Here is an 18,282-nt window from a genome sequence, read left to right on the forward strand (position 1 = left end):
CAGGGGGCATGGAGATTAAAGTGACCAGGCTACCTCAAACCTCAAAGTTCTCACTGCTGACAGGCGGGAATAAAGATGTTGATGACAGGATTGCCTGAAATCACCATGCCAGAGGTCTCTTCAGGACTGACAGGCCTAGAAGAGGCATTCCAGCCATGAGACGTCATCCCAAGGCAGAGTGATGAGGTCAGCCCCTTGCCCTAGCCCAAATCCACCCAAAACCCTTCTTCTGCAGCATGGCATCAGCAGAGGGCACATGGGCACTGGACTTATCCCAGTGCCACAGTGCAGTGAACCATTAGTATTGCCATGGTACGTGGTCTGAAGGGTGGTCTGAGTGGGGGTGTGGGTGGGAAGGGGCTGGAATGGGGTTGGGTTGGGTCTCCCTCATACCTGTGTGGTGTTGAGGGGTGACCCATTATTGAGTGGTAGGCGGATAATGCCCCTCTTTGCTGTGATGTTGGTGATGCTCCCCCGGTCAGTGGATGGGGAGAGGGACCTGTCCAGCTGGCGAAACCCATCTGACAAATGCTCCCAGCGGTAGCACAAAACACTTCCATTTTTACATCACAGAAACTCCTAGCCTGAAAACAGGAAAATTACAGATTTCTACAAATGCTGTCACGACAGAAGGAAGTAAATGCACCACAGTGGCAAATTGGATGCCTTTCCATTAAATATCGCTCAAGAGGGGTCAGTTGTGTCACTGAAGGCACATCCAATTGAGAATGATTAGTAAATGTATGCATTAGACCTGTGTGAACCAAGTTTCCACAACAAGCATCAAGTCAGTTAGAACTGCTGTTTGACATCATGACCCAACCACTTCTGATGTTTCTGGTTCATGTATAGCACACTTGCGCTGGAGCCATTCATAGCTTGGGTCATCATGCAGAGACTGCTAGGAAGAGAAGCAGGGCTCATGCCATTTATAGACTTCAGTGCTTCAATAGCGCTGGTATGGTTGGAGCCCAATCGCAATTTTTGACTTTTCCACATTTGAATCCTACAGTTTTAGTGCTCAACTAAGGTAAGGTTATAGAAATTTGAACAGCTTGATCAAATTCTCAAATTGCTATGGTGACCCTTGCTCATTGCCTAAGCTTACAAATGAAAGATGGCCACTTAGACAAAACACTGGAAAAATACACACTGTGATAAATTTAAAAACAAATTTCTTAAACTTGTCTACTTTTGTCAGACTCACGCATAGATATAAACCCATGAGTTCTATCTGTTTTCCAGTATCTTGCCTAAGCGTTCATCTTTCATTTGTAACCTCAGGTAATGAATATTAAAATGTTATTGGATTGCGATCCTTATCTGAGAGAAGCATAATTCTGTCAACACTCAACATTGATTTAACCATTGTTGTATACTTCCTACATCTTCTTCAGCTCCATTCTACAGGCAGCCGTCGAATGAAGGTTGACAAAATAACTAATCACTTTTTTCATGCATCCTTGTGTAATTTTTCTTACACTTTGAGGCTTTTTATTTTTAAAAGCACACAATTAAAAGTACATGCTATTGGATTTGTAATCCAGAGGTCACCATAGAAATCTGAGAACTTGAATTCAGGTTGAAGAAATCTGGAAATACAAAGAAGTAACGACAATGCGCTAAACATAAAAGAGCACCACATACTGCAGGAATGCAACAGTTTTTTTCCATTTCCCACATCAGTCATCCTGTTCCCCCCCCCTCAATTTTACAATACATATTTATCCTTTTGCAGATACCTTGAACTTCAGATGAAGGGGGATTTCCTTTGCTGTTTGATTTCCTGTTTCTGTTTATCCAACAAGAACTTTGAAGCAGATTTAGAATTGTGCATTGGTTTCAATACAGTGCACTTCGTCAATATTTGGGCACATTCCCAAATGAAAGCCGGAAAAGGATAAAGACAACTAGTGTGAGTTTAAGAACTCTGTAGCCTTGGCCCTTCAGATGCTGTTGCTCACTATATATTTCCAGAGTATCTCAAACCAGATCATTTTGTCTTGCAAACACATTCCACAAAACATTAACAGAAGAAGAAGTGATTTATATTTAAGAGATGGAATACCTTGATTGAATTATTATGAAAAGATGACAGTCACTGAGCAGACTACCTCAAATTATAGGGCTTAATTTTCAGCTAGGGCAGACTACCTGCCCCCTTGTGCAAAAGTCAAGGGATAAGCTTTCTCATGTTTGGCTGGCTCACCAGGTAGCTTATTTACAGCTGCTGGGTTATTTACAACTGTTGGGTTATTAACTGGATTGAGGTGTGACTTTTGCACTTGCAAGGAAGTCCCAACTGTGAATGGCTGGCAGATCTCAGGTCCCAGCAGTGCCACCAGGATTTTCTCAATTCATCAATTCTCAATTCATCAAACATTCCTAGCCTCTTTGTTTCTCTCTCTCTGTGATGAGTTCATTTCTGCTGGTTAGGTAAGCATTAACTTCACATTTTTCTTCTTCCAGGAATCCATCTCCACTGCCTTTTGTCTTCTTTTGCCATCCATTTTGTGCCTGCATCTTTTTTACTGTTTTCAATGGTAACACTTTTTTTTCCAAATAAGTTAATTTCTGTTTTATTAAATTATATCTCTGTGATAACTACATTCTCTATTAAACTTCTGGTGAATTCATTAATTAATTGGACACAATTTGTCTTCACATCTCTTGTTTGTAAGATTATTTATTCTGAGAAACTTGCTTAATGCTTCGTAATTGGAAATTGATATTTCGTTACAAAATAAAAAAACACACAAAAGTTAGAGCCAGTATTTGACATAAAAAAATGTTTTGAACATATGAATTTGGAACAGGAATAGGCCATTCGGCATCTCATGCTTGCTCCACCAATTGATAAGATCATAGTTGATCTGATTGTGGCTTTTATTTTTTTGTGCTACCTAGATCCTTTGGGCAGGATTTTCACACACCCTGCGCTGTGTTTCACGGTGGTGGAGACGGCCCATTGGCTGGTGGCAGGATCTTCTGCTCCCACCGCTATTAAGAGATTTCCTGTTGAACGTACACCTGCCTCTGGGAAACATGCGATGGGGATGCACTCTGGTGAGACTGGAAGATCCTGCTGGTGTGAATATTCTGGTCTTTAACTTCCTTGCCAGAATCTATCTAACTCAACCTTAAAAATATTCAATGAACTAGCAGCCTCCACTGATCTCTGGGGAAGAGGATCCTCAGACAGAAATATATTTTTCCTCATGTATGTCTTAAATGGGAGACCCATTATTTTTAAATGGTGCCCCCTCAATCTAACCTCCCCCACAAATGAACCAAAGACTGAATATGAATATTGCATGTTTCAAAATTATTTTCACAAACAGAAACAACATAAAAAAGTTTAATGTAAAAGTCAGATTTACCACTCTCACTACACACATTTTTCAGCATGCTGCCATATTATAAGCCTATGTAACTGAGAGAACTCCCTGGTATTCAGCATTGGTGGATGAGGGAAAAAGGTTCAAGTCCAATAAATCTATATAATCATTCATAAAGGATCATTTATACAGAATGTGGAAAAGTGAAAAGGTACTCTACCTTTTCACTTCAATAAAGCATCAATAAATAGAAAATACCTTGTGCTCCTCTTGCCCCTACAAAGGAAAGGAAACATGGTCTCTGTCTTCAGACATGCTGCTACAAACTTGGTTAACACTGTTTAAGGGTCCAATTTACTTCTAAATTTAGGCGAGTGCTTCACCTGCCTGCAACACCTGGCAAGTTTAAACAAAGATAGTTAGGATTTGAGCAGGTATAACCTGTTCATTTCAAATTGGCCACCCACCTGCTTTCCACCAGGTGGGTGATTAAAAGTAATCCCTTTTTCTATCTTAGTACTTTGATTGTTAACCAAAATTTACACAAGCCAAGAATATATTTTTTATGCAATGATATTTTCACCATGTTAAATTTGAGCTACAAAACACAATGCAACATATCAAAAACATTCTTAAAGCTTTGTTTACAACATTGTTGGTGCATTGCACATAATAATGTTTCCACACTATTCCAAGTTATTCACATGTTTTCAAATAAAATAAAAAGAAAACCGGGCAATGTAGAAGCCCTGCAAAAGTAAATTTACAAAATTTTAACAAATAGAACAAAATTATTTTCCCATTATCAACCATCATTGAAAACTTATAGCTTTTAAAGAAAAAGCTAACTTGAGCCTATCATAGAAAGTGCAAAATTAAACAGCCTTTACAAAAAAAAACTATGTACATCACACATCAGTTAAATACATCCATTCAATTTTCAGGGTTAATATTTCTCTCACTAAAATGCATATTACATTCCTAACGTTTTGTATGCTCAGAGCACCACTACACATTCTGTTTTGCTTGTTGTAAATAATCACTGTTTGCAAGTGGTCATCAAGCAAGAATACTATATTCCTGAGTTGATGTCACACAGTACAAGCTCCTCAATACTAACCAAAATGTTATATGGATAATTACAGGCAAAGCAAGTGTCAGGGAATGACATCAAATTTTTCCCTTATGAAAAAGTGTAATCATAAGCATAGTTTCAGCAGTCCTTTGTCAAAATTTTGTTCTAAAATTTACAGTAAACATCAACAACTACATTTCCGGTCCTTCAGCATCATACCACAGTTATTTAAATGATTTATTTTTGCATCCTTAAAAACTGTAAAAATAGGAAACTAAAAACATCATGTCAGAAACTCCTACTATTTAAGTATTTACTAAACAACTTCAAAGATTTTGTAAAGAATGCAAATTCTATAACTTCTTCAAAGTACATTTGTACAATATTCCAGAAGCTAAAGGAATTTAGTCTGTGCATGATGGTACTATTTCCAGCCAAAGGTGTGGACCAGTATATATCAAAATCAAGCAAGATAGAAATAACTGATGAGAAACTCAATCTGCATTGCCTGCTTGCCACACATCTTGGGATGTGAATGAAAAAACAGTCCACATGAGAAAACCAAAAGCTACTTGTGTGACAGACAGTGCTACAGCATGTCATGAAGTGAGCCTGCTCACTCCCTTTCAAATGTTCAAAGCATTTTGATGGTGGTCATGCATCAGCTTAAACAAAGTTTAGGCTGCTAACAAGATGGGTATTTCACCAACAATTACAAAGGCCAAAAAAAATAAAGATTTTACACAATGTTAAAATATAGTTACCTGCCTTCATATTTTCTGAGGATGCAGAATGATGTATAATACAATGTCTTAAAATTTTAAAGTTATGAAATTGTACAGTTTGCATAGATTTCTGTAATGACTCAATATCGATACTGCCCTCAAAGCCTAATTAACCAATGAGTTGAAAATTTGGAAAATGTATGGTTGCTATTATGAGATTAAATGCTTCTGCATTTTGGAACATTTGATCTTTGTAATTGGTGAAATTTTGTACATATGTATTATGGTTAAAATGGAATGACTGCTGTCATGATGTAGCAGATTCACAGTCTTGGGACTCTGGAGATGTTGCCAAACAAATTTCTGTGTCAAGATTTTCTGTTGCAACTATGACATGTTCTTGTTGCATATTTGTATCAGTAGGAGGGGAACATACAATAGGATGAATTGCTATTTGTGTCAGGCTTACAGTTTTATCCAAGGTCACATTTGAAACTGGAAAATTAGCTTCAGGTGGGTCAATCTCTCTTATTGTACAAGTCTCCTTTTCATCAGAAGTTACAACCAACTGTGTGTCATCCTGTACAGGCAATGCCATTTGTTTGAAGTGCAGAAGATTTTGTTCAGCTCCATGTGTCTCATGAACTGAAGTCATGGACCTGACTATTTTACAGGGGCTATTTAAACACTGCCTGATGGGCGAGGGCTCCGTGACAGCAATTGGATGCTCGGGATTCTGGAAATTTACATTTCTTATAGGGTCCTGTTTGTGAACAGTTGGTGAATATTTGGAAGGACTCTGCTGAGCAGAAGGCATGGCATGGTTTTCAGGGCTGTAAGTGTCCCAAGCCTGTTGATACAAAGATGAGTCCTGTTCAGTGGACTGTTGTTTATCTGACAATTCTAATCCCAAAAGTGGTTTAGGCAAACTGACAGCAGGTTCTACTGGTTCTGCACATGCAAGCTCTTGCTGGACATGTGCATCATTTTCATCATACTGAATCTCAGTCATTGGTTCTGAAATAATATGATCATACCTATACTCTGTATCTGATAAATTGTCATACTGAGAAACATTTGAAACCCGTCTTTCACTCTGGAACTCATTTACATCTTTTATTTCTGTGCTGTTCAAATCAATTGAAGTTTCTTGCATCAAATCACTGAAAGATGCATTATTCTTTTCTGGGTACATAGACAGTAGTTGATGAACAGGGAAATGTGCTTCCAATTGTTGAAGGTCATTGGGGCCAGAATAAATATGCAATGTTTCTTCTGGGTTTGGGAGCAAAACATGCATTTCCTCAGAGAACACCACTGCAGGTGGAGGTTCTGGAAAAGGTAATGGCATATTCTCACTTTTTTCCGTATCTATCAGTCCATCATTTCTCCATGGACAGGGATTATCACTGTTATATTCTTCATCTAGCAACCGTTCATCCACTGACTCTGAAACAAGTGCCTGGTCTTTCTGTGGAGACTTTGTAGCCATATTTTTAAGTACTGAAACTTGATTACTTTCTGAATAGTACACAGATTGTTCCTGCGGTGATTGAGTTTCAGCTACTTCAGTTCTTTCTGCATACTCAACTTTTTTCTTGTCTTGCCAATTGATGGTGTTCTCTTCTGGAGAATTGATGCTTTTGTCTTCTGGAACAATATAGCTAACTTCTTTTAAATTTGGGGTTGTATTATTTTCTGCAATACAATTCTCAGCAGGTAAAATGTCTTCCTTCTTGAGAGGCTCCTTTGAATCTTTTTCTGGGCTAGGAGGTGGAAACATTTCTGAAAGCACTACTTCATTTTCTTTTGGCACCTGGTTTTGGTCTTTTTTAGGGGACCTGGAGTTTTCATCAATAGGAGCTTGAACTTCACAAACTTCCCCATGAGCATTGTTCTCCAGTGGACATGGATTCTCATTCTTTTCTGGAGAAGAAGTCTTGCTCTTATCCACAGGCTCCGACTCAGAAGGCCGAATATAGCTTTTTTCCAGTGCTTCTCTGTCCACCTTATTATCAGGTTCAAAGTCATTTGAAAGAGAATTAACCTTTTCATTCTTGCCATTGACCATGATGTTATTCTTCTCTGGTATTAAGGTGACAGAAATTTCCTGGCCTAATGGTTTGTTGGGAAATTCATCGGGTTTTGCTAAAATAGATCAAAAAGAAAAAAAAATGCTACTTAGTCTGAAGATTTTAATGTAAAGAAAAAAGCAGCAATTACTTTATCTGTGAATTCCACATACCATCTAAAATTATGTTCCTGCAGAAGATAATACATTGGTTCTCTTGTGTACAAGTTCAGTTCATTTAATTGTTATATTTGATTTTGATTTCTTTACATATATTAATGCCTATTTATAAGACTCAGACTCTGAAGAAAACATTAAACAACACATGTTCTATGAGCAGAATGAAGAATAAAGAGCAAAGAAGAGGTTAGTCTAGCCCTGCAACAAATACTCCTCCTGGTGGTCAATGCATTCCATTAGTAGTTTCCATGGTGAAAATTTCACATAAAGGAGCAATAGTGTAGGTGGCAACCTTACAGATGAAAAAAATCTAGGAAAGTCATAAAATAACAAGTTGCTGCACTTCAGGCACAGTCACTGTCACTGCAGAGCAACAGGTGATAAGGTTTTCCTCAGGGCACTTGAGGAACTAAGTCACTACTGGGGACAGGGAGATGGTGAGGAGTTCAAAGTAATGGAGGCTGCCATCCCAGTGGATAAGCAGAAATTGTGAAGTAACTTAGGTCCATCCATTGACTGTCTGCTGGTTTCGGAGTCAACCATCAGTGTATCAGAATGTGTAAGTGCAACTTTCAAACAGACAACTGTACTTGGAGTAGGATAACCTAACAGAGGGGAGAGCAGAACAATTCATCCAACAGCAGTTATATTTTATTCCGGTTGTTCAAATAATGACTTTAAGATAAACATTTCTAAAAGCAAAGTATTATATGTAAAGAAATCAAAATCATAATCTGTAAATTATGAATGAATCTTGAAATAGAGCATGTATATTGTTTTTTCAACAGATGTTAAGCCAGGTGGGTATTTTGTCAGGTACAATGTTCTTTCAAAATGTTTTTAAAAAACTACATGGGTCATTAAAATCTATTAATGCTCCTTTACCATGCTAGTGAATAATACATAATTACAAACATAGAGCCCATACTTAATCTTTTAATAATCACACTTAAAATAATTTTTTTGTTGCCAATAAAAGATGTCCTTCTTTTAAAAAAGCATACTGTATCAAGATTCTGCACAGTAAAAGCTATGCAACAAGACCAAAATATTACTTGTCCAACTGAAATGAATCTGAGCTGGATGCTGCTTAATTTTAAGTATGCAACATATAATGTCATAAGCTAGATGATTTGAGATATATTCTGAGCTTGAGGCAGCAGGAATCATTTAAGCACATGCAACAGCACACTATAAACTAATTTATTATAATTTTTGATAGCCTATACTGCACAAAATGCAACAGGGAAACAGACAAACAAACATAAGTAAATTACAATGGTTAACTAAAATGCATAGATACAAACACATTTGGTGCAAGTTCAACAATAATGCCCACCATACTTCAATGTAGAGATGTGATTATGAATTGAACACAGGTAGAGACTATGAAACTGAAAAAAAGAACAAGATGGAAGATAAGAATATAAATGAAAAAAATGTAACAGTAAAGACGAAGCCCTACAAAAATATAAGTCAGCATGGTAGGCTATGTCAAGCAAAATGGATATTAAAAATTACAATTTAAGTAACTGAAAACCATGATCTGTTGGTAAACTGGCAAGTACGAAGAACATTCAATTAGGAATGGATTTCAAAGTGAAGAAATTACTTATTAAAGCACTTCAGTGACAGTTCAATTGTTACAATACATCAATATTGCAAGCAGAATTAATTTGCACTTTACAAAAACCATGCCAGAGCCCACCCTGTAGGATTTTTCCTCTTCTCTGTGAAACAAGGTAAGCTAAAATGAGATATAATTTCTGACAAAACTGATTGAACAGAGTTCAGTATAACACTTTGAATGCTTAAGCTCTAAATGTGCAGCATCGTTACTCAAACATCTTTTGAAAACTTCAGTCTCAAGAGGGTACTGAGATCATAGTGAAAGGATTGGATAATCAATTATATAAATCAAGAATGGGCTGGGTGACTCATTAGTTCAGAAAATTTACGAGATTAAATACTAAATAGGATCAAAAATCAAAGTACAATTTAGCAAATAAAGTAGAATTAATAAGATCTGACACTGCTGAGGCAATTAGAACTAAAACATGGCTAGATAGCTATGAGCTCTTCACTAATTATTGGGCACAAATGATAGAACTGCTACCTGAAAATCCATTTCCAGGCCTTTTCCTGCTTTTGGCCCTTGGGAATATCATAGATAATTATTTATGCAACTTTTTACACAACTGCAATATAATTTTCCCCTTTGTCAATGAAGGTGAATATAAACTACTATGTAAACTGAGTAATGCTGACATATTAATCATATAAGTACTATGAGATTCCAGAAAAGAGTAGTGTCCTACAGTCATCTTTCTGAAAGATTGCCTAATCGTTGCTACAGTCGGTTGGAACAGGTTCTTCTTCCTCTGTGACCAGAAACAACAAATGTTATGGGACAGGGAAAAAGCAGATGATACTTTTTAATAGAATTATGTGAGAGTCCATACAAACAAAGGCACATACATGGCAGCAACTGAATTGCCGTGTTACAGGGTACTAAAAGGTATGGATGTTTGTGTTTGCCGATTTAGTTAAATAGGAGGATGGACAGCACAGCATCAGTGTGTGCCCAGATAGGTCTTCTCCTTATGGCTGTGTCTACATGGCTGAAAATATTCAAAGTTTGCCATTTGCATGCAGTATCAATCATCTGGACAAAGAGCAGTTTTAGGATTTGGAGTAGGCTGTCAATCTGGCGCATCAGTTGGAGAATAGTACATTGTCAGGAAAAAGGTTACAAATGAAAGTAGGAGTGAGTATATACAAGCTAAATTCATCGTTGGCAGAGCAAGATGTAGCTTTCATGTCCCTTTTTGCTCTTGTTTATAAATGAGATGATGAAGAAGGATGTACCGCAGAGTAATGCACCATTGTTCATAGGTTTCCACCTTTTTTTTCCAAAAGTTCTATGTGACTTCTACAGCTTCTATCTGCAGCTTTTGATAGCTGTTGACTGCTTCATCCTCCTCCAACACCTATCCATTGCCATCCAGCTGGGTGGTACTGCAATCACTTGGTTCCATTCTTACGTATATAATTGCAGCCAGAGAACCATTTACAATGCCTTATCTTCCTGCTCCTGTGCTGTGCTCAGGTGTCTCCCACAGATCTGTCCTTGGTCCCTTTCTATTTCTCAACTACACACTGTCCCTTGACAATATCATCTGAAAGCACATATGGCCAGCATAGACAAAATGTGCCAAAGGGTCTCTTTCCGTGTTATAAAACTTTATTGCTGGAATCTTATCACTGTTCACGCTGGCGGGAATTTTCCATGCTACCGAGATTTGTCGAGTGATGCATAAGCCTCCTCAAGATGCAGTTCTGATGTTTAGACCTTTCCGGAGGGGCACTTCAATACAGAGGTGGCATTGCTTGCTGTGTGCTACACAAACTTGCAACATAGTGGAGGAGGAACAAGTTGTCTCATCAAAGGAGGAGGAGGAGGACCAAGATGGCACAAAGGAGGAGGATGCCAAAGGAGCAGAGCAGGAGGTGGCCACAGTCCGAAAGGAATGTAGGTCCACGGAGGCCCTCACTGCCTCCAGATTCAAGGTATAGGAGGTTCAATGTCTGGCAGATGTATCCTCCCCCCACCTCCTCTGATCCTGACACCCTGTCTAGCCTAGTCCCTTCCCATTATACTAGCCTCCCTTCCACCTTTCTTCTCCCAATCCTTGCTTTCCCCTTCTGCTCCAGCTTCCTGCTCCCCACCGCATCTCCCCCCCGCCACCCCCAAGGGTTAGCATGGCATCATACCAGGGTGATGTGCGTGGGTTGGCAGTGTTTCTTTGCAAGGCTCTTGTTTTCCCACTGGCATGGACTCTGAGTCCCGATTTGAAAGAATTGCAGCCCTTATTTTCCACTTCAAAATCCATTTGCTAGCTACTAAATCCACTGTCTCCCTGGCAACAGTCTGAGATTAAACAAGTCAGTACATGACCTTGTTATCACGTTAGACCTTGAGATGGGCTTTCGACCTATAATCACCAAGGCTGTTTGATTCCACCTTGTTAAAATTGCTTGGCTTTGCACCTGACTCAGCTTATCTGCTGCTGAAACCCTCTCTCGTACCTTTGTTACTTCTATACTTGATTATTCCAATGCACTTCTCATAGGACCTTAAGAAATAGGAGCAGGAGTGGGCCATTCAGCTCCTTGAGCCTGTTCTGTCATCAACCTGATTGTGGCCTTAACTCCACTTGCCTGCCTGCTCCCATAGCCCTTGACTCAGTTGAATATGAAACATCTGTCCAACTTAGCCTTAAATATAGTCAATGACCCAGCTTCCACTGCTCTCGGGGGAAGAAAATTCTGCAAAATAATGATTCACAGACGGAAGAAATCTCTCCTAATCTCTATCTTAAATGAGTGAATTTTTAAACTATGCCTCCTAGTTCTAGATTACATTACCCTGTCAAGTCTCCTCTTATGTCTCAATAAGAACACCTCTCATTTTTCTAATGAGTACAAGCCTAACCTTCCCTCATAGGACAATTCCTTCACCCCAAAAATTAGTCTAGTGAACTTTTTCTGAACAGCTTCTAATGCAAGTATATCATCCGGGTGCAAGGACACCGACACTGTATACAATATTCTATGTGCACTCTGATCAATGTCCTGTACGGTTTGTAGCAAGACTTTCCTACTTTATATTCCATCCTCCTTGCAGTAAAGGCCAATGTTTAATTTGCCTTCCAATTTTTTTTAAACTTTATTCCAATCCAATCAAGTCAAATTAAAGCCAATTCAGAGTCCCAACAAGTTGGGACATTCCTGATCCAAGCTGACAAGACAGGGCTCTCACCTACATGATCCAAGCTGATCGGAGTAGGTGTAGCTCCTCCTCCAAGGCTTGATCTTATTTGCATCTTAGCCAAAAGGCTGAGATGCTGCTTTAAAAAATTGCTTCAAATGAAGCTGAAATGTAACCTAATGTCTTCAACCAAGTGCTGCATATCGATACTACACTTGATCTTACCCAAAAGGCCAAGATTTGCTGTATCTGCATGCTAACATTTTGTGATTCATGAACAAGAAATCCCAGATTCCTCTACGCCATAACATTCTGCACCGTCTCTATGTAAAGTGTATTCTGCTTTTCTATTCTTCCTGCCAAAGTGGACAACCTCACATTTTCCCACGTTATACTGCATCTGCCAAGTTTTTGCTTATTCACTTAACCTATCTATAGTCCTTTGCAGACCCTTTGTGTTCTCTTTACATCTTGCTTTCCTATTTTGCATCTTCAGCAAATTTTGCTATTATATATTCGCTCTCCTCATCTAAGTCATTATAGAGATTGTAAATAGTTAAGACCCAGCACTGAAACTTGAGGCACAGCATTAGTTCCATTTTGCCAACCTCAAAATGACCTATTTATTTCAACTTTCTGTTCACTGTTAGGTGGTCAATCGTCTATTCATGCTAATATGTTATCTTCAACATCATGAGCTCTTACCCTATGCAACAACCTTTATAATGACAACTTACTGAATGCCTTTTGGAAATTCAAATACACTACATGTTTTGGTTCCTCGTTATCTAACCAGTTTGTTACATCTTCAAAGAACTCCAGTAATTTTGTCAAACACAATTTCCTTTTCTCAAAACAATGTTGACTCTGCCTGATTCTAATGTAATTTTCTAAATGTCTGGCTACCAGTTTGTTAATGATAGATTGCAGCATTGTCCCAATGACAGATGTTAGGCTAACTGGACTCTATTTTCCTGTTTCTATTCCCCTTTTTCTTGACTAGAAGGGTTATATTTTCAGTTTTCCAATCCGTTGGGAGCTTCCAGAATATAGGGAATTTTGGAATTACAACCAATGAATCTTCTATCTCTGCAGCCATTCATTTTAAGAGGCTTGGATGTAGGCCGTCAGCTCCAGAGGACTTATCAGCCTCGACTCCCATTAGTTTTCCTGGTACTTTATCTTGAGTGATCGTAATTGTTTTAACTTCCTCCATTCCTTTTGTCTCTTGATTTTCTATATTCTTTGGACTTTATTGTGCCTACTAATAGAGGCACAATACAAAATACTGTCTGTCATTTCCTTGGTTTCCATTATCAATTTCCCAGTCTAAGCAACCAACTCTTTTCCTTTTTATATTTCTGTTTTTATATTTCTTACTAGTTTACTCTCATACTCTAATTGTGCTGTCTTTTTCAGTCATTCATTGCTGGTTTCTAAAATTTTCCCAATCTTCTAGCCTAACACTGATCTTCGCAGCATTTTGCACTTTTTCTTTCAATCTGATACCATATTTAACTTCCTTAGTTAGCTGTGGATGATACTAATAATGACATTGTAGTAATAGAAATGGGCCAACAAATGGATCAGGTCAATTTATTTGATTGTGAAACTGCAAAATTCGCTATTTTTTGGTTATGATCTTAAATTGGAAATAGTTCTTACAGTATGTTGTGAGCCAGCTCACAACACTAGTATCTTGTTTTCTATATTAAGGACATGTTAGTATACTGAGCTCTATGGAAAAATAAATTATCGACTGATTCCACAGGATGAGAATGACCATATTTCTTGCCCTCTACATAAACTACTTTCATAAATCACTATTTATTCCAGATAAGACACTTGAAATATCTTCTCTTGCCATTACATGCATCCGCTAGCAATGTTAGAGAGCAATAGCTTTGATGATTTACTCCTAATCTTCTGCAACAAATCTCTGAAACTGGTTGCCAGTAATCCCTGATGTACTACAAAATCTCTCCTTCATAATGGGGGAAAAAAAAACGGCTTCACGTTATGATCTCCAAACAGTAATGGCTTCATTTCTTTTCACAAGGTGTGAAATTGGAATGTTTAACATGATTGGTACTGAACTTACAACAATGCATCCTACTTCTTATGCTGGACAAAATGCGCCTGTGCTGGATAGTGGGGAGGAATGGATGGAATCAGGAAAGTAAAAGAGAGGGTAGTGAGGAAAAAGCTGATTCCTTGAAGCTGAAGGGCTATTGGGAAGAAAATAACAGCCAGCAAGTAAATGAGAATGAAATAGGAAAAACAGGTTTAAATTTATATGGTGCCTTTAGTGATCTCAGGACATCTCAAAGCACTTTATAGCCAATTAAGTAATTTTGTAGTGCAGTCATTGTAGTAATATAGGAATGCAAGAAGTGGCATGTGCAGTAGTGCTAGAAACAGTTGCATCAAGTCAAAGCCATAAAAAAGCCTCAAGTTGATTGTAAACCTCTGCTGTGGCTCCTTGGTGGTTTCGCGTGTAAATCTACTGAATGGTACAGGGCTAGACATTCCAGATAGGTCTTGGGTTCAATTTCACATCTGTGCAGTCAGCTGATTTCTAAAACAGCAACAGTGGAGGCTATAATTAACCTCGATACGCTCAGGTTACAGAAAGAAAAAAAAGGCTCCCAATCCTAATCTATATTCCATGAATCCTGTTGGAAAATGCACACATGGAGGTCATGACCGTGATACCCAAAAGCCAGAAGGCCTGTCAACACTTTTTCAATGGGCACGGATGTACAGATTGATTAGTTTTATGAACTAGTAGAGAGATGTCAGTGCCTGGAGAAGTGCAGCTCAGCATGAATGATCTCTTCCAAGTGACAAGGAGAAAACACTGGGTAAGTGTAAAAGAAAAGTCCTGGCAGTACATATATTGTCAGCAAATATCTAATAGGACCTTTGAAATGAATTGACTGATAATGTTACAACAATAAAAATTAATTAGACTAAAGGCTGTGTGAATTTTTGCTCTACGATTATGTTATTGTTAAGGACAGTTAGCATTCGATATTGAAACATACAGATGAAAGGAAGACTGTCAAGAAATAATGCTACTCCTTAGAGTGACAGAAATAGAAAATTCTTTGTATCTCACTTGCATTCTGCACATTGCCCTTTGTATTACCTAACTTTCAATTAAAAAAAAATACTCGAGTACATAGGATCAAAGTCTCATAAATGTATATTATTTTCATACTTGGTTTGTTGCATTCTCAGTTGGTGCATGTATACAATAAACTACAAAGGGAAATACAAGGCTAGGTGGAGGTTGTAACCACAGGCGACAGAAAAAAGTCCAACTATGATCGTCAATCACTGCTGATCATCAAGTAAGACCAAAACTGGTTGTAATTACTATCCTTAATGGCTGAATGGGTAAATGCTGTTGGTATTGTATACAATTGAAAGATTATGAATGTTTTGTTTGGCCTATTGACTAAAATAACCTTGGCTTTGATACCAGTAAGAAAAAGTCAACGGGGATAATTTTGTGGATAGTGTAGAATGGGTTGGTTGACAGTTTCACAGTCTTCCTGACTCTGATTTCCACAATTGAAATAAACATTGGGAAAGATACAAAACAGGCTTCTGATGCACCATCATCCATTTTCACTTGGTCGAGATATGCAAGGGCTAAAGACTCTCAAGAAAACGCAACTAAGAATTACTCAGCACCTTCATGTGGAGAGGGAGAAAATTAGTTGTACAAATAAGAGGCATCTACTTTTGAAAAGCAATGTGCTGTCAAGCATTCTGAAGTGTGACTTTTTGCCATTTTTTTTCTCGTGGAAAAAAGACAAAAATGTCAAAGTGCAGTACATATCATGACTGCACATTTAAAACAAGCATTCCATAACAGGTCAAATTCTTTGTCGTGGGCATCAATGTGTCAAAGTGTTTCAGAATTGTTTTTATGAGTCTGTTGTCCTTTCCCAATTCCATCCTTGTTCTTTGCTGTTCAGTTTATGCTATAAGAGTTCTAAAAGCAAGAGCTGAAGCTAAGTGTTACATTTATTATTTGTATTCAAATTGCAAATATAAAAGCTGTATAAATAGTAAAACAATCAATGTAGTTAAACAGTTCAAAGGGTTTAAAATAAACTATGCAGAGGACAAGGGTCTGAATAGCATTAAATATTGGGGGGGGGGGGGCATTCTCCCAAAAAAATTCCAAGTGTTGAATTCATGAGACAACTGCAGTAATTCATGTTGGTTTTTTCAGTGGGACTAGAATCTCCCACATTCTGTGCAATGCAGAGGCCACCAGCGTGAATATCATTAAATTTCAGGGCGCGGGGCCTATTCACACTAGAGTAATTGAAATCAGCGTGCTGGTCAGTTCAATCGCTGACCAGCCCAGGATCCCACAGTGCTGTCCCTCCCAACCCCTACACAGCCCGATCACATCTCCCTGTCCATTTGCGGGCCAGCCCTGAAACCCCTCCCATCCCCTCCTTCAATCTCTCAGCAGTGAGGATCCCCACTCCTCTGCAGTCAGACCCCTCCACTCTGATCACTGGCTTTCCTCCAGCCCCCACCAATCCCTACGCACAGTGGCAGCGGGACCTCCCCCCCCGCCCATCCCCACTGATCACCCCACAGGCCCTGCCCCAAGCAGGCGCTGCCCCCTCGGCACTGTTCCATGCCTAGTGGGCAGTGCCAAGGTGCTCCTTGGCATGGCCATTTTGCCCCTTGAGCAGTGCCAGGGGCACAGGCTGGCACTGCCAGGAAGCCCATGCCTAGGGGGCATCAGTCTCTACCACCTGACCCCGTGGGGCGGGTGGGAGTCTCTGATTGTTCCTCTTCATACCAGCAGGATCAGACAAAGGTGGGGAGCTACTGTAATCTCCGCTGGAGTAAAATACTCTGGCGGGTTGAAAGATGCTAGTGGACCTGGAGAATTAAGTCCCGGGCCCGCTAATAGTATTTAAATTGTATACAAATACTAGCCCCACCTCCTAGCTGATTTCCCAGAGCCATGCAGACGCCGCTGGAAATCCAGGCCTGGGAGACACAGCGCGGGGTGAACGCTTGCAGGAATCCCACAAATTGTCCGATGTGATATTTTGGCCTTGGAGGGAGTGCAGAAGAGGTTTACTAGGCTGATACCGGAGTTGAGGGGGTTGAGCTATGAGGAGAGGCTGAATAAACTAGGCTTGTACTCGTTAGAGTTTAGAAGAATGAGGGGAGATCTCATTGAGACGTATAAGATGATGAATGGGATGGATAGGATAGAGGTGGAGAGACTCTTCCCGCTCAAAAAAGACAGTAGGACTAGGGGGCACAGCCTCAAGATAAAGGGGGGGCGGTTTAGAGCGGAGTTGAGGAGGAACTTCTTCACTCAAAGGGTGGTGAATCTCTGGAATTCTCTGCCCGTTGAAGTGGTGGAGGCTGCCTCGCTAAATATTTTTAAGACGCGGGTTGATGGGTTTTTGATAAGAGAGGGGATTAAGGGTTATGGGGAGAGGGCGGGAAAGTGGAACTGAGCCACAACAGATCAGCCATGATCTTATTGAATGGCGGGGCAGGCTCGAAGGGCTAGATGGCCTACTCCTGCTCCTATTTCTTATGTTCTTATGTTCCTGGCCTGCTGCACTAATTTTTTTAGTGCAAAGGGCTGGGAGAATCACCCCGTGTAGTAAATAAATGAATAAGAAATATGCTGTTCAATGAGGAGCCATAACTGTGGATTTTTCTCCATCCAGAAAATCTCTGGTGATGTTGCTGATATAAGCTGCAGTCTGGAATGGCTTGAATTTATTTTAAGAGGAGTAGGTGGGGGTGGCGGTGGACAAGACAGGAAAAGTTAAAGGTGGGTCACAGCTCTAGGTTTTCCTGTGAGACAATTCAAAGCCTTCCATCATTGTATGCAATGGCAGTAAATTTGAACAGAAAATATTTTCCCTAGACTTTTCTTTCCTTTTATGGTCAGTTTTCTGACCAGGTACAATTCATTATTATGTCATTTACTACTGTTAAGATGACCTGTAGAAGACCAGATTCCACTGAAGATGCCATTTTTGGTTTTAATCTAGGCTATTATTTCAAATCATTTTCCTTCCATCCTAATTTCACAGGGGATCGTTAATGTCTGT

General features: G+C 39.3%; 1 protein-coding gene and 1 long non-coding RNA gene across 4 annotated transcripts in view; one reads left to right on the forward strand and one right to left on the reverse strand.

Moving 5' to 3' along the window:
- Positions 1–2,762: 2,762 nt before the first annotated feature.
- The window catches only part of LOC145343827 (uncharacterized), a 252,433-nt gene continuing 236,913 nt past the window's right edge, over positions 2,763–18,282 (reverse strand). For all 3 annotated transcript variants that reach the window (XM_080190224.1, XM_080190222.1, XM_080190223.1), the window contains one exon: positions 2,763–7,286. In XM_080190224.1, the coding sequence (XP_080046350.1) occupies positions 5,446–7,286 (1,841 nt within the window). In that variant the 3' untranslated portion in view covers positions 2,763–5,445. The remainder of the gene's footprint in view (positions 7,287–18,282) is intronic.
- Positions 14,841–18,282, forward strand: part of LOC145343830 (uncharacterized) — a 55,974-nt gene continuing 52,532 nt past the window's right edge. Inside the window, exons 1-2 of the long non-coding RNA XR_013886806.1 lie at positions 14,841–15,024; positions 15,404–15,516. This is a non-coding gene — a long non-coding RNA (uncharacterized LOC145343830). The remainder of the gene's footprint in view (positions 15,025–15,403; positions 15,517–18,282) is intronic.

The sequence above is a fragment of the Carcharhinus amblyrhynchos genome, chromosome 6, assembly GCF_965287045.1.
Source record: "Carcharhinus amblyrhynchos chromosome 6, sCarAmb.v2.hapA, whole genome shotgun sequence".
NCBI lineage: Eukaryota > Metazoa > Chordata > Chondrichthyes > Carcharhiniformes > Carcharhinidae > Carcharhinus > Carcharhinus amblyrhynchos.